The sequence below is a fragment of the Desarmillaria tabescens genome (assembly GCF_030435595.1).
Source record: "Desarmillaria tabescens strain CCBAS 213 chromosome Unknown EV420scaffold_10, whole genome shotgun sequence".
Classification (NCBI taxonomy): domain Eukaryota; kingdom Fungi; phylum Basidiomycota; class Agaricomycetes; order Agaricales; family Physalacriaceae; genus Desarmillaria; species Desarmillaria tabescens.
The window spans coordinates 1,275,573-1,298,689 of NW_026848309.1; the positions used below are offsets into that span (position 1 = coordinate 1,275,573).

General features: G+C 49.0%; 8 protein-coding genes across 8 annotated transcripts; 3 read left to right on the forward strand and 5 right to left on the reverse strand.

Moving 5' to 3' along the window:
* Positions 1–444: 444 nt before the first annotated feature.
* Positions 445–1,998, forward strand: EV420DRAFT_1619425 (actin-related protein Arp6; the record flags this gene model as incomplete). The annotated part of the gene is made up of 8 exons (XM_060475469.1): positions 445–642; positions 683–751; positions 805–928; positions 984–1,298; positions 1,329–1,418; positions 1,466–1,601; positions 1,656–1,718; positions 1,767–1,998. 8 exons carry the CDS (start codon positions 445–447, stop codon positions 1,996–1,998), a joined length of 1,227 nt encoding a protein of 408 aa, XP_060333798.1.
* A 967-nt stretch (positions 1,999–2,965) lies between these two features.
* Positions 2,966–7,241, reverse strand: EV420DRAFT_1266528 (armadillo-type protein; the record flags this gene model as incomplete). The annotated part of the gene is made up of 21 exons (XM_060467335.1): positions 2,966–3,081; positions 3,141–3,294; positions 3,370–3,419; positions 3,480–3,569; positions 3,631–3,991; positions 4,049–4,242; positions 4,308–4,439; positions 4,500–4,596; positions 4,652–4,792; positions 4,848–4,966; positions 5,034–5,075; positions 5,135–5,246; positions 5,309–5,365; positions 5,420–5,579; positions 5,631–5,754; positions 5,809–5,954; positions 6,007–6,192; positions 6,252–6,596; positions 6,652–6,963; positions 7,023–7,087; positions 7,152–7,241. 21 exons carry the CDS (start codon positions 7,239–7,241, stop codon positions 2,966–2,968), a joined length of 3,093 nt encoding a protein of 1,030 aa, XP_060333799.1.
* On the reverse strand, positions 7,182–8,123 carry EV420DRAFT_144322 (uncharacterized protein). The gene is made up of 2 exons (XM_060469027.1): positions 7,540–8,123; positions 7,182–7,485 (listed from the first exon to the last, which is right to left on the reverse strand). Exons 1-2 carry the CDS (start codon positions 7,978–7,980, stop codon positions 7,294–7,296), a joined length of 633 nt encoding a protein of 210 aa, XP_060333800.1. The 5' UTR covers positions 7,981–8,123; the 3' UTR covers positions 7,182–7,293.
* Positions 8,124–9,213: 1,090 nt separating this feature from the next.
* On the reverse strand, positions 9,214–9,702 carry EV420DRAFT_1266655 (uncharacterized protein; the record flags this gene model as incomplete). The annotated part of the gene is made up of 1 exon (XM_060467346.1): positions 9,214–9,702. One exon carries the CDS (start codon positions 9,700–9,702, stop codon positions 9,214–9,216), a length of 489 nt encoding a protein of 162 aa, XP_060333801.1.
* Positions 9,703–13,353: 3,651 nt separating this feature from the next.
* On the reverse strand, positions 13,354–15,378 carry EV420DRAFT_144514 (putative SIK1-involved in pre-rRNA processing). Its single transcript, XM_060469029.1, has 5 exons — positions 15,084–15,378; positions 14,196–15,037; positions 14,029–14,146; positions 13,634–13,980; positions 13,354–13,584 (listed from the first exon to the last, which is right to left on the reverse strand). Exons 1-5 carry the CDS (start codon positions 15,286–15,288, stop codon positions 13,498–13,500), a joined length of 1,599 nt encoding a protein of 532 aa, XP_060333802.1. The 5' UTR covers positions 15,289–15,378; the 3' UTR covers positions 13,354–13,497.
* Positions 15,379–15,410: 32 nt separating this feature from the next.
* On the forward strand, positions 15,411–17,017 carry EV420DRAFT_1762206 (uncharacterized protein). Its single transcript, XM_060480692.1, has 2 exons — positions 15,411–15,720; positions 15,772–17,017. The coding sequence occupies exon 2, from the start codon at positions 15,871–15,873 to the stop codon at positions 16,624–16,626; it is 756 nt and encodes a 251-aa protein (XP_060333803.1). The 5' UTR covers positions 15,411–15,720; positions 15,772–15,870; the 3' UTR covers positions 16,627–17,017.
* A 1,583-nt stretch (positions 17,018–18,600) lies between these two features.
* On the forward strand, positions 18,601–20,280 carry EV420DRAFT_1640351 (AB-hydrolase YheT; the record flags this gene model as incomplete). Its single annotated transcript, XM_060477091.1, has 8 exons — positions 18,601–18,779; positions 18,832–18,900; positions 18,963–19,017; positions 19,080–19,128; positions 19,182–19,283; positions 19,338–19,525; positions 19,578–19,606; positions 19,662–20,280. The coding sequence occupies 8 exons, from the start codon at positions 18,601–18,603 to the stop codon at positions 20,278–20,280; spliced, it is 1,290 nt and encodes a 429-aa protein (XP_060333804.1).
* Positions 20,281–21,332: 1,052 nt separating this feature from the next.
* On the reverse strand, positions 21,333–23,050 carry EV420DRAFT_1221834 (uncharacterized protein; the record flags this gene model as incomplete). Its single annotated transcript, XM_060466466.1, has 4 exons — positions 21,333–22,133; positions 22,185–22,548; positions 22,602–22,767; positions 22,822–23,050. Coding segments are annotated over 4 exons (1,560 nt in total), but the record flags the coding sequence as incomplete, so codon positions are not given.
* Between the last annotated feature and the right edge of the window lie 67 nt (positions 23,051–23,117).

Below are 23,117 nucleotides of genomic sequence, written 5' to 3' on the forward strand. Positions count from 1 at the left end.
AGAGATGCGCAGACACCAGTGACCCGCGGGACACCCCATACGGGCGGGGAGGCGGGGGCTCGGTGATGTTGGTCAGCAACGCGACTCTCCCGGCCCGGGAGATCCCAAACCAGGTCCCGCCCCCCAGGACGTCGATCCCCGAGAGGATGTCATCTCCAGGACGCCCGAAAGAGTGGAAATGAGCATCCAGAGTAGGTCTATCGAGGAACTCGTCGCGATTGGTGCATAGGATCCTTCATGGGTGGGTTGGTGCGATCAGCATGTCTATGTCTAGGCCCGAAGGGAAGAGAACTCACAGAGCGTAATCCGGATGTTCGAGAGTCCAGAAAGCGATACACATCTTATGTATCACGGCAGATAAACTTCAGCTTAACATGTCATAAATCATCTCCGTACTCGGTCTCGATCGGAATTCCCACGGTTTCTCCTTCCCCTTCCCTTTCCATGACACCAACTCTCGTCCTCGACAACGGCGCATCCACCATCAAAGCCGGGATCTCCACCACCGACTCTCCCGCACCCGCGCTGCTCATCCCCAACGCCATCGCGCGCTCAAAATCACGATCCACAACCTACTTTGGACACGAGCTCCTCCGGTGTACGGACCATGCTTCCCTCACGTACCGCCTCCCTTTTGACAAGGTAAGGCTGGTTCTCAGGTTTATATCCTAAATCATAAAAGGGCTTTGTCGTAGACTGGGATGCGCAAAAAGCTATCTGGGACGGGGTGTTTTCAGAAGAGGTCTTTGGGGTACGTCGGAAGCGTCAGTATGACCTAACTGCTTAACTGACCTACTCCAGTAGATCGACACGACACAAACCTCACTCCTCCTAACAGAACCATACCACAACCTGCCCAACATCCAAGAAGTATACGACCAGTTCGTATTCGAAGAATACGAGTTTGAATCATACTACCGCTGCACACGTACGTCCCCCCTCCTCCCTCCCTTTCCACCCTCTCACACCCACCCACCCGCCAGCGGCCTCCCTAATCTCCCACAGCCCCCACTTCCCGCCCTCCCAATGCAGCCTAATAATCGACTCCGGCTTCTCCTACACCCACACCATCCCCCTCCTCTCCGGCACCCCCCACCTCCCCGCCCTCAAACGCCTCTCCATCGGCGGCAAACTCCTCACCAACCACCTCAAAGAGCTCATCTCCTTCCGCCAATGGAACATGATGGACGAAACCTACATCACCAACCACGTCAAGGAGTCGTGCTGTTTTGTCTCTCTCGATTTCGCGCGGGACTTGGAGGAGGCGCGGAGGGACCCCGGGTGCGAATGCGAAGGGAGTACGTGTTGGGGGAGCAGAGGTTGAGGAGGCCCGGGGATACGGCGTCCGGGACAGGTGCTGGTGATGAATAATGAGAGGTTTAGTGTTCCGGAGGTTATCTTTCGGCCTGATGACATCGGTTCGTACCCCCCTTTTTACTTTTTCACCTCAGCTCACCCTACGCAGGCCTCAACCAACTCGGATTGGCAGGGACCATCGCCTCGTCCATCTCTCTCCTCCCAGAAGACCTCCAACCCATGTTCTGGGCCAACATCGCTCTTATAGGCGGGAACACAAAGTTTCCTGGGTTTCGTCAGAGATTGTTAGTCTCCCCTCCTTTCCCCTTCCCTTCCCTCACTCATAATCCACTGCGCAGGCTCGCAGACCTCCGGCCCCTCGCTCCGGTAGAGTGGGACGTCGAAGTGTACGAATGTGCAGAGTGCGTCTTCCCTTCCCCCTCCTTTTCTATTACTTACAGTGTTGGCAGCCCAATAACGGCCCCGTACGACGCTGCGATGCGGTTCGTCGCCACTCCCGCGTATAGAGAGTGCGTGGTGACCAGGGCGGAGTACCTAGAGAGTGGGAGTAACGCTACGAGGAGAAAGTGGGGTGGACGGGGACGGGGCGAGAAGGATAAGGAGAAAGGAGGGGAGAAGGAAAAAGAAAAAGCCCCGCTTGGGAGGACGAGGAGCCGGGCGAGCACCGCGAGGAAGAAGTGAAATAAACTACTTGTTCTTGTAAGAGGGGGGGGTTCACAATAAACGAGTTTGTCCTTCAAGCCAACTGGTTCGTTTCGAATCCCCACCTCGCCTCGTGTGAAAAGTTTATGCTGGGAGTAGTAGTAAGTACCTCGAGGACGGAATGCGTGTTCTCCTTCCCTTGAAGCGCGTTTTGTTGTACTGCACGGGAACAGAGTTTTCCTTCTAATTCTCTCTCTGAGAAGTCACCTTTGTACTCTTGGTGAAATGAATTATAATTAAAAGCGTACCTGGGCATTATCGATCATCATTATCATCGTGTTCGTTCTTTGTTTTCTACAGAACAGAACAGAACAGAACAGACGCGTCCCGTTGTTCTCGATTCTGAACAAGTTCTCACAGAAAACAGAAAACGAACATCGTTCCTTGATAGATTATATCTACATTCGAGGGGAAGTGCTTGGCGAAACTCACTTGCCCCTCCAACCTCGCTGCTTCCCTCAGGTACATGCTAACTTACCACTTCTTGCTTTATCATCTCATTAATAGATTCTGGGGTAACAAGTCTCTTCCCTTTCTCGCTGCCTTTGCACGAATCATTGTAACCTCGTGAGGAGCCAAGAATCCCAAGTGGATCGATGCTTGTTTTTCTCTCGAGAATCGAGATGGGTTATTGATACCGGCGATTTCTCCCCTCCGACGGTCTGGCTCGCAAGCACCACCCCACCCCACCCCTGCTCACCTCTCTCATTGATCTGCACGGGATCGTCAATTGCCACAGGTTGCGTCCCTTCCCTTCCCTCCTTCCTCTTCTGCTTCTGCTTCCCCACCCATAACCAATAACAAAAGAGAAAAAAAGTCTATTGGACCCAAAACCCCACCCCCCCTTCATGTGATTTAGGTACAACCAATTGCAAGTTAATACAAAGAGAAAAATTAACTAAGGTAAAAGATCCAAAAAAAGAACTCATGGATTCAATTCGGCATCTCATTTCGATACCGCAGAGTCCGCCACTTTCATCACCTCCATCAGCACCGTCTGTTGTTCCACCGTCAGAGACGTCGTAGCGGCTTGATACACAGGGCTGCTTTTCATTTGGAAGGCTAACGGAAGCGACATCATCAATGAATGAGATGGATGAGATATGATGCAAAAACCTCACCCGTCAGAGCTTGTTGGAACGACACATACGGGTTGACGTTATCCAACGGACTATAATACCCCAGCTCTTCTTCAATATCATCATCGTCAGATTCGTATTCGTCATCGTCCCCCCCTGCAGCAAGTTTGTCAGATTTGTCCCTCAGCCGGGCGCCCTGAAAGAAAAAAAAAAAGAAACACGAGGTCAATTCATATTACACCACCTCCCGTGGGGGACCTGAATTTATCACCTCTTTAGCGAGCATCTCCAGATATGCTGAATCTTCATCCCAGACGTCCTCTAATGGAAAAAACAACCATCAGTTGAGCGCGAAGGGAGGTGAGGTCCCATGATCCTCACCGTCATCCCCGTTCAGGTTCAGGAACTTCTCGTCATCAACATCATCCTCATCATCGTCTTCTTGAAGCGCATCTTCCAGAGCCTTGCGCGCTAGAAGAATACAATGATTAGCTCATCATTTCATTTGACAGTTGGATAGAAGTGGTGGAACCTTCGACAGCCTTGGGAAACTCTTTGAACAGCTTTAGGATCCCACCGAGAATACCTGGCCAGCCCTGCTTGACGCTATCAGGGATACCGCTGGGGTCCATTTCGATTAGCGCGGACAAGGCGAGGATGCTCAGCCGTTTGTCATGCACTCGCGGGAGCTGATTCTCAGAGTTGATAGCGGCGAACCATTTGTCTAGGAAGACCCGCGTCAGACCAGGTCGGGAGGTCTCCATGAGGTGAAGCGTGGCGGTGGGATTGTATAGGATGGCGTTGATAAGAACTTCGAGGTTTGCTAGGCGAAGGGCAGGCGTCTCCGCCTTGTCCAGGTGATCCAAGGCGGTGACGATGAACGGTTGCAGAGCCTATAAATGAAAAGTGTCAACCCTTGCGAGTCATTCCCCGTACATGGCGCAACATACATCGTCAACGCTTCCACGAAGGTTCAACAATACAGACTCGGCTAGCTTACACCCGTTGACCCGGTCGTTTTCACCCAGATGTTCGTTAGTAATCGAGGTCGTGTAGATATCCACGAGCATCCGCTTGTAGTCGGCCTGATTTCTAATTACATCGCTGCCAAATGAGACAAAATTATCCAGGGAAGGCAACATTTCTTGGCACAAATCTGATGTGAGTAAAAACTCACATTTTGGAAACAAGGACGGAACAGCGACCCACCTTCCAAGTAATCGACCGCATCTGATTTGAAGAGTTTGTATGTTAATTCAAACACCGGCCACATACTCAGAGAAATGGCCCGGAGCTTAAAGGTCAAGCTGTCGACCAGTTCGTACATGCTGTCGAAGAGATCTGCGAATGGTGACTCAAAAATGAGCGCATGATGACTTGCAGCAAATGGCCAAGGCTTACCAAGGAACCTGTTCTCAAGTGTGAACGTGACAATGGGAATCACGATCTCTTGAACTTGTGCCAGAATTTCCGGGGCACTTTCGATGGAATTAATGACCTGAGCATGAATACCGTTGAGTAGACGGAATCCCCATGGACATACAAGCCCATACCGTCCAGATTGTCTTTGCGATGCCCATAGCGTAATAAGTTTTGTCATCTTCCCCTGTTGAGATCAGGGCTTCGAGATCCATCCCGTCCGCTTCCGAGTCCTGGGCGATGGTCTCTCTTGCCAAACGCAGGTAAGAATCGCACTGCAAAAAAAATTAATTTCAAAAGAATCCAGCTCGATTGCACGCCGACCCTTACCAAACGTGCAGTTAACTGAGCCGCGACGGGAAGTAGCTCCGTTTGGTACTGATCAACCATTACCTCCATACTATGGTTCAAGATATCCAGGTCACTCTCATCCGACAGCTTGAGTAGGCCTAGTGCATGCATCACGATCAGACACGCACAGATACTTATCATCATACATGTAAGAAGAACACCCACTTTGGATGACTTTGCTCACTTGAGGCGCTACGGCAGCTTTCACTAGACAGATATACCATATTAAGACCACAGTGAAGGCGATTGAATTGGAAAAATCCCACCAGAGTCATACGCTACGACCATCTCCGTAAGGGCGAGACACGCTTGAACCCTGACCGGGAATTCCGGGTCATCCATCGCAGCGACGACAGCAGTAAAATTGGTATGAAGATGCTATGAAAGAGCGGTGCGCCATTAATCATGGATTGGAGCGGTTGCCAGGAACACAAACTCACCTCTTCACTAGTCCATTGTAGGCGGTTCTTCACGACAGTGCCTATAACCTCGCATGCCTATGAATAAATCAGATCAACTTGTGACTCGAATTGATAGCGGACGGCGCATACAATGGCACGCAAATAAGGCTCTTGACTGCTCAACTGGGGTGTCACGTATTGCATTATGAAGGTCTCCATATTGTCCTTAACCGTGGGGTGTTTCATCATCCAAGGCCCGAGCGCCGCGGCCATGTTCAGCGCGCCAAAACGTTGCGTCGCAGATGCATTGCTAGTGAGGTAAACATCAGTGCACCGTTGTGGATCTAGAAGACCGACGTACGATTGCAGTACGGAATTAATGAATGACAAAATGGGTAGGAACGTAGTCTTGGTTCTGTTGGTGGCGAGGCCAAACAAGAAAGTGGTCGCCGCGGAAACTGGAGTAGCAAAGCTCTCGTATTCATCTGTCAACATTCGATCAAAGGCTGTTTGACCCATCGAAGCTTATTGAAACGAACCAACTGAGATCCTGACATAGTCAACCGGGTCGTTCTCCCATAAATTCTGTTTTGTGGCATTGAAGGACAGCTGAGGGAATACGAAAGAGGAAACAAGGGTCTCAAAGTGTGGCTTGAGCAGGGTCCATGTAGATTTGGGCTTGACACTAGAAGGGTGTCAGATATGAATACAAAAAAGTCTAAGAGAATGAGACGTACCATTCGCTGAAGAATGTAAATATTTGATACTGACACTTTTGTGACAGCCACGCCTGTCCAGATACAAACAGGTCTACCTGACGGAAGTAAACGTTCAATATCTCCGGGGCAAAGGTAGTCACGAAATGCTGTGCAAACCCGGAGTAGCTTTGCATCGTGCTCGGAAGCTGAGAAGGATTGCCATAACTGAATTGGAGGGACAGGGATATGAATGTTCTGCTGAATAGAAGAAGCGAGAGGCATACCGATGGAATAGGCGTCCAAGGATAGCATATGCCCATTTCTTGGTTTTCCACCATTCGGAACGCTCCCGTTCCTCCTCATCTTCAGGGACAACAGCGTTCGGTATTTGAAGATTGACGATAGAAAAGAATAGTTGGCCCCAAGGAACGATGCTCTCCGCACTCTGCTGATGTGCGCTTAGAGACATGACAATACTTGTTTTATAAGTCTTCAAAATGAGATGGAGCATAGCGGGGATCTCTTGTGATGTCGTTGGGGGTGTTTGCATCATGTGTGTCGCGATGCTAACAAGAGTAGGGAAGATCTCTGGGACGACCTTTGGTAGCACTTCATTATTCTGTATGAACCTGGTTGATCATGGGGTCAGCGGAACTGCTTATATGCTGTTGTTTGATTGCGCACCTGAAGGCCCTCACTGTTTCGAGTGCCGCCACACATCCAGCATGAACTTCCCTGATTTCTGAGCTGGCCAGCAACCGCTTGATTTCGTCCAGGAGTCCAGGCCATTTATGGGGGAAATCGCGGGAGATAACATGCTTGAGTGCGTTGGCGAGCTGGAGGCCGATACTTCGAGAAGGTGCTGCAGCGATAAGATGAAGTAGATTTGCGCGCAATGCTTCGCGATCCGACTGTGAAATGCCGCCTTTTATCTCGGTTGAGTAGTGAGTGAAAACGCGGTTTTTGACCCACACAGCACAGGCCTGGCGGGTGGCACTAGAAGAAAGGGTCGCCGTAAACCAAAAAAGAGAAGAAGAACGCGTAGGAACACGTACAGGTCGATACTGTCGGCGGCGATAATCTGGAGAAGGGCAGTGATCATGCCATCCTGGTTGCCCACCTGGATATAGCGTGATTAATGAAGATCCTTGGCCTACAGGAGGTGCAGGATAATGAAAGCTAACCTTGCGAATCTCAAGCTCAGCGGACTTTCGTACATTAGGGTCTGGATTGAAGGTCGTGGCGAATAGGTTGGATAACATTTGTAGATCCATCTACAGGGTAATGTCAGTCGTAGGCATAGACGGGCATGATGAAATGTAGAAGCTAAGAAATGCATCGTACCGTGAGCAAAACAGGAATTGGATGAGAGTTCGAAAGAAAGTACACAAAGGCCAAATTGAAAGGTTTCAATTGAGACCCCACTGAAATTTTCTGACTATGATGGCACGTGGTGTTCAGAAGCGCGACGTGACCAGCAGGCAAGACAGACGCGCTTGGCTGCTCTCCTCCACAAGTCTTTTCATTTTGTTAAAAAATAGAGAACTGCTGTCAAACAACTTGAGAACACACTTCTCTCGGTGGCGATATGAGATACGCGAAGCTGAAAATGAAATCAACGATTGAATTGGTATGCATGACAAACTTCATTTTATCAAAATGATCCCTCATTCTAGAACCGTGCTGCGCAAACATTCCGAAGGGAAGCAACCCCCGACTGTCATCGCTGCTAAGGAGTCGGAGGAGCAGGAAGGTGTCGCTGATCTTCAGGGAAGCCGCCTCACTGGGTCTACAAATAGAAAATGGTCGGGATCCCTCGTTCTTGCGATCTACGGGCAGCTGTAATGTCAGGAGCCAGGCCTCGAGGCAAGAAGAGACATATTTAGATCCACCCTCAAAACTTTGTGCTGGCGCTAGAATCATTGGAACCACCAATAAACTGCCGCGGAGACGATAAACACGGGTGCTAGTCGACCCTCGCGTTATTGAGAATATATACATCATCACAATCATATCGTCCTACTTCGTGTTGGAGCGGCGCCACATATATAGTGACCGTCCGAACAATTCTACTAGGCTCACGGTCATTTCCAGCTGACGCCAGAAGTCCGAGAAGGTATCCTGTCACATTCAGATACGAACCCAACCGAACATCAACCTGCATCTGCCGACAGATCCTTGCCAAGAGGGGAGCCCGGGGAGCCGTGAACAGAAGATGATCATTTCCGGTCCCAATAAGCTGGACATCTACCATACGCAAAGATTTTAAATCCGGCCTCTCTTGATTGGTAGGTAATATCATGAACGGCCTCGAACAGACTGGCCTTGCCGAAAGACGACAGAAGAACCGTTTCGTGTACAGCTTAGCCTCCTCGTCAATCGGTTCACCCAGAATCAGTACACTGCTTAAGCGCGACCGTCGCGCAAATCTTCCCGGTTTCGGAGAAGCCCGCCAGCCAGGGAGTTCATACCCGTTCCCGTTTTGCGCGTTTTCTCGACTTCCAACTCATGGAATGTACATACCGCTAAGAGCAAGTGTGTAAGCAGGAACAAAGGATCCTTTATTCAGTTGTTCAGCAACTTGGTTCGATCCGAAGGTTAGAGCCCGTCCTTCTATTCCGGGAATTTGGAATACATATAGCTTCTAAAATAAATATGAGCAACTACGAGGAACACAGCCATATCCTTTGGTTTGACTCGAATCACGGACATCTTCCTTTCTTTCCAGCTACCATCGTTCTACGTTTTCTCAGTCTCGCTTGACAAAACTCACGCGTTTACTGGTGTTCAGATTTGATGCGCCACCTGGCTCCGAGTATGATACACGGTGTTCGCTCTGGAGTCTTGACCCCAGTGAGAGGTCGAGACCGTACAAACATTCTCGCATCGTCGACAACATGAAACGATAGCATGTCTCGACTTCGAAGTTCATACCCTCTGATCGGGCAAAAAAACAACAGTAAGGTGTGGAAGTGCGAATGTGTGTAAGTATAACTCGGAAAGGTGTAGGATGTGATAGGTAATCCAGCTATGCGAAGAGATAATGCTACATGTTCCTGAATAACAACGCAGGGGGGTAGGTAATATGCTAATGACTGTGGGTTGATGTAGATGCTGAGTGAGGTATTGTAACAGATGTAAGTAGTCGGCGAAATGACCGTGGATGAATGTACGAAACTAAGGTGAGCTAAAACTTTGTCAGTCCACGTCGGCACTTGCCTACAAACGAACCGAAGACTAACCATATTACATATAACAGGGGGCAAACCGTCGGTGCGTCTCCAACGCCAAGGTCCACTTGTCATCTCCGTCATGCGTTAAACCGCCGAAAAAGGTCCGCTCGCCTAGGAGGTCAACTCGACGCCTGCCTTGTCTCTCGTTGACGTAAGTGATTCCGGGGCTTTTCGCGCAGCGGAACTTGAAGGCCGTAACGCACCAGTCTGTCTTCAGGTACTGCTGGTACCGGAGCTCTTCGTCGGGCGTCAACGTCGTGTTGAAGCAGCTATAAACAGCTTCGAATACATCAATGCACCGAATACCCTCCTTTCGCCTGACCTTCACTACCCACGGTATGAGTGGATGGTCGACCTTGACCCGAATGTTCATCTTGCGCAATGTGCAATGGGGTGATGCTGTCAGCGTACGTTCCTCGTCCTTCATTTCCACGTAGTAGTCTCCATTGAAGCGTTTAAGCTGAGACCGGTTTCGTACAGGATCGAATATGATGTTGAACATGACAACCCAGAATTTGGACATCTTATCGGAGAGGCTAAACCTAACCAGAGGCCATTGCAACTTGATGTGTCCTCGTTTTACTGGTACTACTCGATGTTCAGTGGAAGGCCATTTCTACGAGGTTAGCTCTGTGGGACGCACGGATCTCGGTCTTCAGCGGCTTCTTCAGAGCTTCAGTATCCGTTAGGTTTCCGGAACGATGTTTGTCGGCTTTCTTCGGCTTGGAGCCCATTGATGTCTGCGGTCTCGGCGGCGCCTCGTCATGCCGTGACTTTCGATAGGAACCCGATGGCGCCTCAAGCGCATCTGCCGGTTTAGATGGAACTGGACCAGCATGTCAATGCTATGTTCACCCGTGGAAGCGAATTTTTTACATACAAGCATATTTATTTAATGAGGTGGGTGGGTAATTTACATTGTTATCGTTATTGGTTACGGCTAAAGGCACATGAGCAAAATACAGATGATAGGGATCTAGATGACTTACGCCATCCCGATGGACCTTGATGTGACGAATTGGATTGAGTATAAGCTAAAACTGGTGGCCTAGCACCTACTGCTAAACATCCGGATTCTCAGCGTCATTGTCACTCTCCAGGTCTAATGAACACTTACCTGCGGCTTCAATATCATCCACCGGACTCGTTCTTGAGGCCTTGCGAGGACGGGGCATTGCTATCATGGACATCAACACGGCTCCGGTGCTGATAACAAAGGATCCACGTACCGATCTCTCGCTGGCGAACTGGCTCTGGCTCGGGCTTCCTAGGCTTCAAAATTAACTTCAGCCCTACAAATAAGGGTAAGCCAGACCGGGACAATATCCGAATGTGTACATACCGCCTGTGATCGACGTTTTGCGTGTCCGTGATGAAGACGACGGCGTAGCCGAATCCTTTCGAGACCTATCGTTTGGTGCAGGGGTCATGGATCGAGAAGACATCGAGAAAGCCGCCATGAAATGGTTGGAGTGTCTAGATACCGGCCTCGTCATAACCGGTGAAGAACTATCGGGGAGTTCGATACTGGAAATCATAGGCGTCCGGGGTATAGCACTCGACAGCGATTTGAACATAACGGACAGAAACGAAAACGTGATGTCGACGGCAGGTTAGAAAATACGGAAGAAATGCGAGTATCGAGAGGAGGCGGTCGTGAGCGTGAAGGGCGTTAACTCGTTCAAGGCAAACTAGAGAGCAGGGCCAGCTGCGAAAACCGTGAGCCGTTTGTCAAATATATGAGATATGGCTTGCCTGGACATATACAACTGTTTCACGTAGTATCGTCGTGAAGTCGTTCTCGAGACCCCACAGTCGCACTTGGCGCAGCCTTTATGTGACGAAGGGAGGACGGAGGAGCCTGTCGAACACGAGGTGATACATAAGGCTTTTAAGTCAAGGGTCCAATCCGCTTCTCGACTTTTTCACGTGATGCAGCATTTACTTTCCTGGGTAGGCCGGTTAGGTTTTCGACACTGGTGTGGCGAGGTGTAATTTCCTAGCGTGCCATAGATTTATCCGCTGTCAATAAATCGAACACTGTTCTGTGTTTTCAAAGGACACAGCCACACCGCCGTTCTTTCTTCCCTCAGTGCCTGCACTGCGGTTAAGAACTTGTCTGTCAAGATCCGAACGAAATCCTCATGTTGGAGTAGTTGACGTCGACGTGTGATGTCCGCGAGGAGATTCCTCGGAGAGCCTCATTATAATTGTGGCAAATACTCATGTTTGATGATCGTGCCAAAAAATGCTGAAAGCGTATAACTTGGTACGTGGAAACATTCCAAAGTGCGAGAACATCGTATCACCTCGACATCAAGGCGCTAGCAGCTGAGGAGCATTTATCAGGAAGGCCGATCCCCAGATAGTGGATACGAAATCTGCCTGAACGTAAAGGAATAGATATACGACATACAGGCCCGCTAGTGTTTCCTGTGTCCATCGGAAGGATCAGACTCAGAGATTTGTCGTGAAGTTTGAAGTAACGTCGCATAGAAATAACGAAAACGGAGGATAAACGGGATGCCGTACAATAACGGTGGCCGAGCTATCATACAAAGTATGTAGCAGGCGTCCCGCTTGTTCTTAAGAAGAATGACATACCCCGTCTGGCCCTGTTTATGCAATGTGTGTGGGAGTACGCACCCTTTGACGGCCTAGGTATACACATCTATGCATCATAGGACAGTTGCACGGGTAACATATCGCCAAACACTCGATCTGGAGAGCGTGATGGTGGTTGAATGATACTCAGGTTGAGAAACTCACGTAAAGGTGACGCCTCCTGGTGTTAAAGATGGTCTAGGACGATGCCAAGGTATTGAGTGAAAGTTAGCAAGTAACGCCTCGAGGCTTGTAATACACCTGTTTAACTTCCTCTGATCCTGGTGATGTGACAAGAAGAGATGAGGTCCACGACCCCCTTAGACAGTCAGCATGGTCCTGTGACTCTTTATCTTTCTACGTGCATCCAATCACTTGGACCAGTAATGGGCCTTCGCGAAGTTCGCGTCGGATGCAATGCTTTTCAACACCACCAACGGAAACCAAGCCCGACCCGATCTCCAGTGGATATGGCTCGGCACCGTCTCTGAGACAGCTTTCATTCAGGTCAACCATTCAGCAAGAATGTATGCCAAAATCTGGTCCGGCCAGCTTTTGAGACGAGCCAGATAGGAACCGATTTCACTGTTTTAGGTCTAACTCGGCGGTATCTGTGTGAACCTAAGATTCCTAGTCGAATTCCATATCGCGCATTTCGAGCCAGATCTTAGGCCAAACGAACGGGTTTCCGCTACTCTTCCGTAGGACGACCGATGCTGAATAGTCAGATATGCGATGATTACGGTCATACTACCCGTGGAGAAGCGCTAAACGTAAGAGCTGCATCAAGGCGCTGCCACATATCAGAAGAGAGAACCCGGAAGTATTCACCTGTAGGTGGGAGCCTTAGTTTGGCGAGAAGGAAAGTATTAGACACGAAAGGTATCCATGCGCCCGATCGCTGAACAGACAACAGGGATGGATATTTCAGCACACAGTGCGCATGTTGTGTATCTACCTGGACGGTCCTCGTTCGCGATCCATCTCGCCACAGAAATATCACTCTTGTGAGTCCGAGGGAAAGATCTTATGATGCGTGGCAGATGTGAGTAAGAAGAATACCCGTTTCACAAGAAGCACAAACTCAGATACCGAAATCGTAGAGTTCCTTGCTAATGCTTACTCCTTCCCCACACTTCTACGCCACCATCAACCCAACACGACTAAAGCGCCCAAGTCCTTCGCGTGACGGCTCCTCCGGCCATCTCCTAATTATATCGTCTGGACCCCCTGCTCCTTGAATAAGTAAAGGTGGACCTCGCGTTCAACGATCGACGAGACGACTGTCGAGAATCGGCGACTACACCCTCCGAGCGCCAGGAATGGGCTTCCCGGAGCCCAAGAATACCCCAAATACATTTACAATATGATGTTATGCGTCTGACGAAGTCCTTTGATGACTTCATTTACGAACAACGGTGGCGAGGTCGAAGGCCATTGACAGAGTGGTCCTGCGCCAAAAATAATCGTGACGATAAGTATAACGAGAATCAGAAGTTAACGGTCTCTGTAAATGTACATGTAAGATCGTGGCCACTGGTCAAAAACGAAACCTTAACCGGAATCTAGAGAAGCAGTCTTGAACGTCTCTCATCGATCAGAAGATCGTACAATATATACAGACTGAGAGAAAACGGATAGGATATAGATAAATCAGAACCAACAAGGAGAGAGGGCACCGAGATAAAGGAAACTACTCCTTCTTCTTCTTATCCTTCTTTTTCTCCTTCTCCTTTTTCTCCTTTTTGTCTTTCTTCTCCTTCTTAGGGACATCCGCATCCTAGGAACGATTATCAGTCAACAATACAAACGTAGGAAGTCAAACGTACCACTTCAACACCCTCTTTCTTGGCCTTCTCTTTCTCAGCCTTCTTCAGCGCCTTCTTTTCCTCCTTTGACAATTTCACCTTCTTTTTCGGTGAAGGTTCCTCGTCTTCGTCAACATCCATAGCATCACTCTTTCGCTTTTTCTTCTTCTCCTTCTTTGGTGACGGCTCGAGAGTCGTCAAGGCAGGCCCATCCATCTCAACATCTTCCTCCTCCTCTTCTGCAAGCGCATCCAAAACCTTCCGGATCGCATCAGCGTTCTTCGACGGAGGGGTTCCGTGTTCAAAGAACTCAAGACGCTCTTCGACTTGTCCTCGAAGCGCCTCTCCGAATTTTGCGGTAGGGTTGTCTACCCAAACGGGTTAGTATACTCGTGAAGGAGTGAATAACAACATACCGGAGTAGCAATCTATCCGCGACGCAATTGAACATTTGTTCGCCAGGAATCGCGAAATACGACCCTTATGCTTGGGTCCAGCACGACCAATGAACGTCGAGTGATAGATGAGCCCGTACTGATCAACGTAGTTAGTCCAGAAGCCAAGGAAATTATGATTAGCATACCTTGGGCGTGTTTCCCTTCGTTTTCAGAGCTCTGAATAACGCTTTCTCGGCACCCAAAATCTGCACGGTGCTGGCAGGGTATTTACTGAGATTCGTCAGACTTCCAGCATGGCTGATAAGCCGTGCGCCGATTCGATCGCCTAGCAGAGCCGTAAGACTTGGCGCGACGAGGTTCATCTTGTCGGATAAATATGTGATTAATGACTTCCGGTATTCGCTTAGCGAGACGACACGTATGGCAAATGTGGAGATGTTGAGCATGTCAATTTCGGAGAGGGAGGAACCCATGGAACCGCGGGCGGCATCTAGGATATTTTGGGCGACGGTAGAATTGTCTTCGAGGATAGCCTCTATCTCGGGGAGCTTCTCTTCGGTAAGTGTCTCCTTGTCGCCGATAAACTGGGCAAGACGGGCATACTGATGGTTGTCGGGAACGAGTTTGACGAGTTCTGGGAAATGATAACCATACCATTCCCGAATGCGCATGGAGAAGAGGTTAACGTCCTTGTCGAGTTGATCAAGGAGGGCAATGGCTTGAATGATCATGTTGTCGTGTCGGTTCACGTTGAACTTTAGCTTGGCGCGAGAGTAGGAGTGGCCCAAACCGAGCTGGGACTTGGTAAAATCATCGTTCTGCAATCCTTTGAGCAACTTGGTTGCGTGTAGACGAAGACCTCGAATAAGCTCCATAGCCATGTCTCCCGACTCGCATTGCACCTTAGTCTCAGTGCGTATCGAGTTTCCCAAATTTGGATCCGTTACGGCCAGCACAATGGATGATTTTTTGGTAGGCTTGGAAAGGTTGAGCTCGACAAGGGATTTCAGGTAATCGTTGACGATTGCTGCAGAATGTTAGATAAAAATATAAACACTGAAATTATAGCGCACATTCAGAGATGTCATTCGCATTCTCCAGCGCGTGAGCTGCACTTTTAAAAGGCGAGAAGCTCATAAGCGACACCATTTTTGAGAATTTCGAAAAATCGATTATTGAATCCTGGAAGGCTTTGGACTTGGCCTCAATTTCCCCTGTGAGTTTGACCTCAAATATAGCATAGCCGGACGCGGTCTCGAGAAGAGCATGGGTAGGCATGATGGCCGAGGACGTCACGCTCGACGTTGAGGAAAAAGTATACCAGCTGAAAAAGTTTCAAAGTCCGACAGGGTTAATTCATTGGGTTAGGGCTAGCTGACCCGGCTTCTCCGGCCCGAGTCCCGTGCGGCTTTGAAAGTCTTCGACCATGATGCATGATGCATGATGTCTTTGTATCCTTGACGGGCCTGAAATTTCTTGACAAGTTGTTTAGGAGTTTTGGATATGTCTTTTCCTCTCAAGGAATCTCAGCGCCGCCTCAGATACTTCACTTTGTCCAGAATGAATGAAAAAGGTAAAGGTTAGCTTTGGCGGACCCGGCAACGTCATCGCCTTTGTCTCTTTGTTCAACTGGGGCCCCTTCAGGCTGTATAAGGCTGAAGTCAAACCATGCTTCTCCTTCAACACTCTCCCCTCCATATTTGACGGAAAGTGAGTATTACTTTCCTCGATCTTGAGTACGAAACTAATTGGTTTCCAAAGGCCGTTCCAGAAATCTGCTGTCCAGCCGAAACGTTCGTCATTCTCATCACCTCTCGCACTCTTTGGTCTTCCTTCCGCAGCTCCACTCATTTCGCTGCCATGTATCAACGTGCACTTCCTTCCCCTACCGAAGAGGAAGCTATGTCCTTGCTACATTCTTCACTCACCACCAGTTTGGACCAAGGTCAGGAAGTGGCCATCCCAACTCCTGAAAGCTATCACTCGGTCTCGATTCTTCTTCCTCCCAAGAAACGCTCTCTTTCTAAAATGCCCAGTCATATATTCAAGCTGAAGTCTGGGTCGAGCTCCAAGCAGACCTCGTCTAAAGAGAATCCTTTCAAACAAGGGAATGGCATGTTACCCGAACGTGTCAGCGTGAAGAACGACGAATCCACATTTGCAGCTCCTTCCGAGAGCACCGATGAATGGCCCTCATCTGGTTTGCAGCTGTCCCCTGTGTCCCTGGGATATCTGGAACTCAGCGGTGACCAGAGGCGTCCGTCATTGAGCCCACTCTCGGAGGGATTTGACGACACCAGGGTGGTCCCATTGGCTCCTCTCACTCGTGTCGAACCTCTTCCCTCTGCGTTCTCTTCGGACGCTGCCCCCGAGTTTACCAATCCGTTCGCGACTCCTCACTTTCCTCCAAGTGGCTTTGGTAACCCTGTGTTGGCAGCTGGTTCGGCTACGCACAACAATGATCTGTTTCCCCCTAGTCCTACAACTCCATTGTCTGCTATCACGAACGTAGGGGTGGATCTTCCGACCTTCGGCCCGACCCGGGTCAAGGTAAAGGGTAAGGCACTGATTATCCTTGGCGAAGAGGCGGCGAAATATCCCGGGAACGACATGTAGGAAAGCGGACTCGTGATTTCTTGCCGCACGCATTATCAATTCTTAGTCGAAGTGAGCATATGCAAGACTGGTAGGAAAAGAGGAAAGTAAATCTATAGATATATACTTGTTCAATGTTGGTAGTCACTTCGTTTACCAGGAAGTTACCGTCGTTCAATTGCATGCAAGCATAAAACATAATCATTCGAATGACAGGTTCACGGGGCAGAGGACATCACCATTCTTAGAACTTTCCAACAGTCTACGAATATTCTTGATCTAGGATTTCAATCGCAATTTGCCTGTCAGTTATAGATCTGAGATTTGAGCTGGGGGTGTTTGGGGCAAGAGAGACTCGGATCCTGTTGTGTTGTCCGAGACGACACCTCTTCACGAGGCAAACGCATGGTGCCAGCCATTGACGGTTACCATGAACAACACTCATGGAATTTTATTGGACGCACCAACCTTGTCTTCGAAATGATCTTCTCAATTGCAAAGATATTCAAAGGCCCCAAGATACGGAGAATACCGAGATCTGGTAGCCACAACACAGAAAACCTGCGGCGGAGCGAACTAGAAACCTTGCTGGCTCCGAGCCGTCCTATGGTCCGGTTGCGACTGTGCCATTCACCTGGGAAACAATATGTGATTTCGGACATATAGGAGGGTCGGAGAAAAGACTGGTACGTCATATCAATGCGCACTGTAGGTGCTTTTCCGTCAATCAAGACACGGTAATGAAATGGCAAAGCATGCCTGGCATGGGAACGATTACATGTCCTATTTTCGGGACGGTTGTAACATATGGGCTTGCAATCACTCGTCCTATCTCAAACTTGGCAGGTAATGTAAGAAAACTTTGACTGTACAATTTACCGTTCATTTGATAGCGCATACAAGTTATTACTGGCGACCCAATCCACTGAATAAATCATCCTGTCTCATCATAGATGCTTGGCTTGCACTTGAGAGGACAGAGTTTGGACAGATAACGAAACTTGTGCTTGAAGCTTGTTGTATTTTGGATTAGTACAATGCTATTGAGACCTCTAGTCTCTGGGTTACAAACTCGTGAGGAGTTTGCCCATTGACTTCTTATATTTATACTAAACTACACCTATTCTAGTAATTTCTATACAATAATTTCTTACCAATTTCCTAGTCAGCATGCCGGAATGCCGGATTGCCAGAATCATCTCGCAGTTTCCGACAAAGCTCGACCTTGACCGGTGACCGTTGCCGGCAACTTTTGATGCTTGTGACGTCAACACCGTAACACCACTTGAGGGCAAGTCTTGACGTGGGACCTATGACACCATCACCCCCATTTCTCTAGTACAGCTTGTGCTTAATGCCCACATTGAACCAAACAGAGGTCATAACTCTGCTGCTCTAGGCACGACTCAGTCATGATGTATCAATGCATCACTAAGCTGGTACTGTTGTTTTTATTGCTACGCCACCAACACGTTGTAACTGCTGGCATGGATAATTTAGTTGCGGAATCACAGTCGCACCATAGAATCTCATGGAATGCGTTTCACCGCAGACTCGGTCATTCATTAAGGATATCGACTGCTCCCGTCGCGGATCTTGGACCCCAGGCATCTGACGAGAATTTGAATGAGACCGACCCGCACACTTTGTATTCAAAGAGACTTTTCATTCTCAAAGATGCGTACGAAAGGCGGTGGTGGGATTTTTGCATATCTAACACAGCGCACTACGACTAACAGTCTTGCCTGCAGTATGTGCTAGTAGGAGGGTGCCTTGTATGCAGGCCGCCCTAGAGCGTCGTTTACGGTGTTGTCCACCGGCTCAAACTCGTCTCTATCCCTTGTGATTATTTTCCACCTACTGAATAAGCATCCTCCATCATGCGGAGTGTGTGACCCAGAGTAACAACACAACGTTCCTTGCAGCGGTTGCAGGTCCCGGGTTATTCCAAGCCTTTAAACAGCTATCCTTGACCATCAACCTGCGCAAAATGCCATGGGTCTTGGTTTCAGCTCCCAGAAGTCACAGATCTACTTTCCTGCGACTCCTGCGACGGTGAAAGTACGGCAAGTTCGAGGCTCTAAAGAGACGACGCATTGTTCGTTGCGGAAAGTCATAGAACGCAGGTGCCCCGCCCTATTTGAGGATTTTTCGCCTGCGTGGTGGTTGTTCAAGTGCGTGATTGCGAGACTTATATGAATCTTCTCTGATGTTTGCTTTCTTTAGTGGACATTTGCAAACATTATACTGTGTTGCGGGAGAATTTTCTCACATCGACAAGATAAAATATGATAGGTGTGCATGGTCGTTTTCCTTACTTAACCTGCCAAGCATATTGAACTTATGGATGATTCCAGAACCTATCTTCATTTGCTAGATGGCGGAACATTGTCCGAACAACTTGTTGCATCTGTGGAATGAAACTAACGTTCTTATCAGATGTCTCGATTTCACGTCAACTCATGAAGATTTAGCGGATGATTCGCCTATCCTTGTTACTGTCACTGTCTTGGATGGAGGAAAGTGAACCGGCTCGCTTCATATTTCGAAAACCTAATCTGCTTTTTTTGCTGCAGGTGGCTACGAGGCCTATATCCGAGCGATTCTAGCACCGGCTTGCTCTTCTGTAGAGAAAGGTGGTCTTGGGTACCGAGGAGCGGTCGTCAATATCCGTGGCTGTAAAGCGATCTCCCTTTCATTTCGAAATATCCTTCCGCTCACCCGACTATTAGGTGCTGGCGTACCAATTCATGGAGGTCCGACCGATGACTTGCGGCAGGCGCTTCTTTACATATCAAATCGCTATCCTTCTGCGCCCTTAATTGGACTCGGGTTCTCGCTCGGCGCAAACATCGTCTTACGGTATCTTGCCGAAGAGAAGGAGCTGAGTCGATTATCGACTGCTTGCATTCTGAGTTGTGTAAGTGCCTATTTTGTCGTCCCGTCGTATCTGACCACATGCTACGCGACAGCCTTGGCATCTGAAGATTCACAGTAAAATGTATGCAGGTTACGTCTTTTCTGGAGTTCAGGTTCATTGACCAACCATCCACCAGAACAGTGGCTAACCTTCTTGGTCCTTATGGCTACGTTAGCGCGAGAGGGATACACGATAGTCTCGTACGATTTCTTACGATTCACTTCGTGCCGACGTTCACGCAAGCACCCTTCCACGAAGCATTAATGACTGCTACGGTATCCCGAGAATCGACGACACTCACGCAATTCCACTATCATGCTACCCGCACCTCAAACAGTAATGTCCCGCAGGCCTATGACTTTGCCACCGTGAAAGATGACGCGACATGGGCGTCTAGCCTGGTTGATATCCGGGTCCCACTACTGACGCTGAATGCGAAGGATGATCCGGTTGCTTACACCACTCCACACGGTGTCGCGAACGAGAATGTCTGTATGGTTGTCACACCAGGAGGCGGACACCTTGGATGGTTCGAGTCTCGGAACACTCGGTGGGTTACGAGACCGGTCTTGCAGTGGTGCAGAATGATAGTAGAAGACTTCGTGTTGGAACGGAAGCATGGAAGAGAGACATTTATAGCAGAGGGTGGTTTCTTGAAAGAGGTGGGTCAAGACCATATCGGATGTATGGAGATTGAGGGGGGCTTGGAAGGGATGATAGTGGGGATGAACCCGGAGGAATTTTCTTTTGAATGATTCAGTCCAATTAGATCGTGCGCGCATAGCTTACAGTAAGATAGTAGGTTCCAGTAATTCGTTTAAGGACTGTATGGCGTGTATCAACCTCCAGCTTCGAGCATGGCGCCTGGCACCGGAAGGTATACCGCCTGAATGACCTTCTGCGAAGTACCGACTTAGCCAGCGGTTGGAGTCAATAAACTACCGCCTGTAGGGTTTCCGTTTATAGGGATTAGAATTTGGACATTACATTGGGGTAGCGATGAAAAGAAAGGCAATACATTTGGTGAACGCTTTCCTGGATTGAATGGTTCGAGCGCGCCTGGTGTAAGAGCCAAGTTGGACGCTTCGATCAGTGTTCAAGATGAGATAGATGGCGCGTGATAGGGCCAGCCGGTTGAGTCGGCGGCAGAGGCGCCCGAGAGATATGAGATCTTGTTCTTGGAGACTTTCCACTATGATGAGGAGAATCTCGTCGGGAAGGTCCATCATAGTAGTAGGTTGTTCGATTGGAGCAACAGACACTGAGATCGTTAGTTGTTGGAGACGAGGAAGACAAAGGACACGAACTGGTGAAAGAAATGGTTGCAAGGGTTACGAGGATGAAGGCAGATGGTGGTTGGAAAGAGAATCGTGTTCTGGGCCCATCAGCAGCAACAACAGTCATTTGATATTTGTCAGATATATTCTCACCCTACGGTAACGATAAGAAAGAACTGTTTGTTGGTCGTTTTGTACCCATTTATTAAACGCGAAAGCAAATATCCCGGTTCTGACAACACTGCGTGGTGGACGAATTTTCAATAGGGCTTAAGGCAGAATACAACAGATAATACAAATAAGCAAATAAAATAACGTACTAAATCGTGTCACGTCATGAATTACACCCCCACGCTCCTGGAGAGGATGCGTGAAGGTAAGTCGTAAATCCCATCAGACAAAACCAAAGCCTCCACGCTCAACTAACTCTTCCTACTCTTCTCCCTCACATCCCGCCAAAAGTCGGCCCACTCGTTCCCGTGGGTTTCGTCTCCATCCATGATCGGGGGAAGCCCCTCCCTTCCTCGTGGTCCAAACGCATCCTTTTGTGCCAAGGCAATTCGGTCAAGAGCCTTTATCAATGAAGGAGTGGCAGGCACAGCGCCTGTCGGAGGTGATGGCGAATCAACAGCTGTACCATGACTCGAGAATAGCGTATTCGACGACCGATATCGTTTTATGAATCCAGGACTCCACTCTTCATCGGTCTTCCGCTGACTGACACTCGTAAGATCCTCTTCATGGTCAGAGTAGTCTGGCACTTCCCCCTCCCCAAGCCCGCTAACCACATTCTTCCGCTTGACCTGTCCAAGCTTCTGAATTTCCTTGTCGTAGTCAGTATCATCTGGTGGTTTGACCTTGGCGTCTCGCTCGCTGTCACTAACTAGTGTTGGCGTCGTGGATGTCATGGAATGTCTTTGCTTCAACCAGGGTCGTCCACCTGTGAGCGGACTTGCTTTGAGGTCATCCTCTTCTGAATCCGAGGACTCGAGTTGACCTAGGGGTCGGAATTTGACAGCTTCCCGATTGCGCTTACACAGAGCATGGAAACGAGCCTGGTTGTCTTTCTTTGAGCGCGCCTTCTTCAAATATCCTGGACTTTGATGGAAATCGAATGAGGAATGACCAGGCGGGCTCGGGCCACTCTTGTCTAGCTTCAGAGGCGAACCAACTTTGTCTTCGTCAGGAAAGACAAGATCCTTGGAAATGGTAGGCTTTTCCGTTGAACCAAAGATACGGTCCCATACGGATGTGAAGGGCTGATAGGTTCCTGCACGGTCAGCATGATTGGGAAGGTTTGCCGCATAGTCAGCGAGATAGCTGTCCCATTTCTTTACACTATGTTAAGTCTTATATTATCTGGTGAACCGCACAACACATACCTGATCTGGGCATTCGCCAAATGTCCTCTTCAGGAACCAGTCCGACGCCATCCCTGCGCAGAGGAACAGACAGAACCCAGCGCTGAGACCTTTCTCCTTGCTTGTTTCCCATTCAATACTTGCAGTAAGCCATAGGCGCTCCCACACATTGGTCCATGCGGGAACATGTGCCAAAGCCGCTATGGCTACGATGACGCCAAAAGAACCCATGGACGCTGTGGCGAAGCGAAGAGACGCATGCTGGAACCTGGCAAGTGGGAGCAGAGTGAAGAGGGCCACTATGGGGGCGCATATGGACAAAAAGACGATCCGTGTCAGTAGAGAGGGATGGACGATGACCGAAAGAGCAAGAGCGAAAAGGGCGCTAGTACCTGACATTAGGCAATCATACCGGAAGAGACTGAATGATTGGCTTACCCTCCGGAAATACCGCCGAGCGCCAATGCACAATATTTCCACCTCCCGGCAAGAAATGTAGTCAGGAGGGAAGGTAGAAACCAGACGGCGACAAAGGACTTGGATGACAGTGCGCTTGAGGATGTAGTGGATGGGATTAGCAGTGCCAAGAACGTCGAGCAATGTACTAAATAGCAACATCAGCACAGGTAGACTAACTTGATAAAATGGAATGACGCACGTCCAAAGACATATCCAATGGCCAAGCCTCCGATGCCGCCTTCCAGAATCCATTTCAATTTCTTTGGTGAATCAAATGCACCTGGCATAGCATCATATCGAGGCGCAAATTGTCGTGTACGGTCAAGGGTAAAAAATGCACCAGAGAAGGTGAGCAAAATAGAGAGTAAAAGTAGAGGTAAAGCATAAGCCAGTAGATATGATGTCGATGGGAGAAGGGTCGTAAGACTGTATTCGTCGGTAGTCGTCATTATCGTCGTTAGTGGTCGTCAGTAATATCGTTATGGTCAATGGTAT

What these genes read in the sequence shown, in the direction of transcription:
- EV420DRAFT_144322 (XM_060469027.1), bottom strand. Translation starts at nt 7,980, where the DNA reads ATGATTGTGATGATGTATATATTCTCAATAACGCGAGGGTCGACTAGC. An exon ending in TCATATCGCCACCGAGAGAA is followed by an intron (nt 7,486 to 7,539) that starts GTGTGTTCTCAA and finishes CAAAATGAAAAG; the next exon opens with ACTTGTGGAGGAGAGCAGCC.
- EV420DRAFT_144514 (XM_060469029.1), bottom strand. Translation starts at nt 15,288, where the DNA reads ATGCCTACCCATGCTCTTCTCGAGACCGCGTCCGGCTATGCTATATTT. An exon ending in CGAAGGGAAACACGCCCAAG is followed by an intron (nt 14,147 to 14,195) that starts GTATGCTAATCA and finishes TACGTTGATCAG; the next exon opens with TACGGGCTCATCTATCACTC. An exon ending in GCGGATAGATTGCTACTCCG is followed by an intron (nt 13,981 to 14,028) that starts GTATGTTGTTAT and finishes CCGTTTGGGTAG; the next exon opens with ACAACCCTACCGCAAAATTC.
- EV420DRAFT_1762206 (XM_060480692.1), top strand. Translation starts at nt 15,871, where the DNA reads ATGTATCAACGTGCACTTCCTTCCCCTACCGAAGAGGAAGCTATGTCC.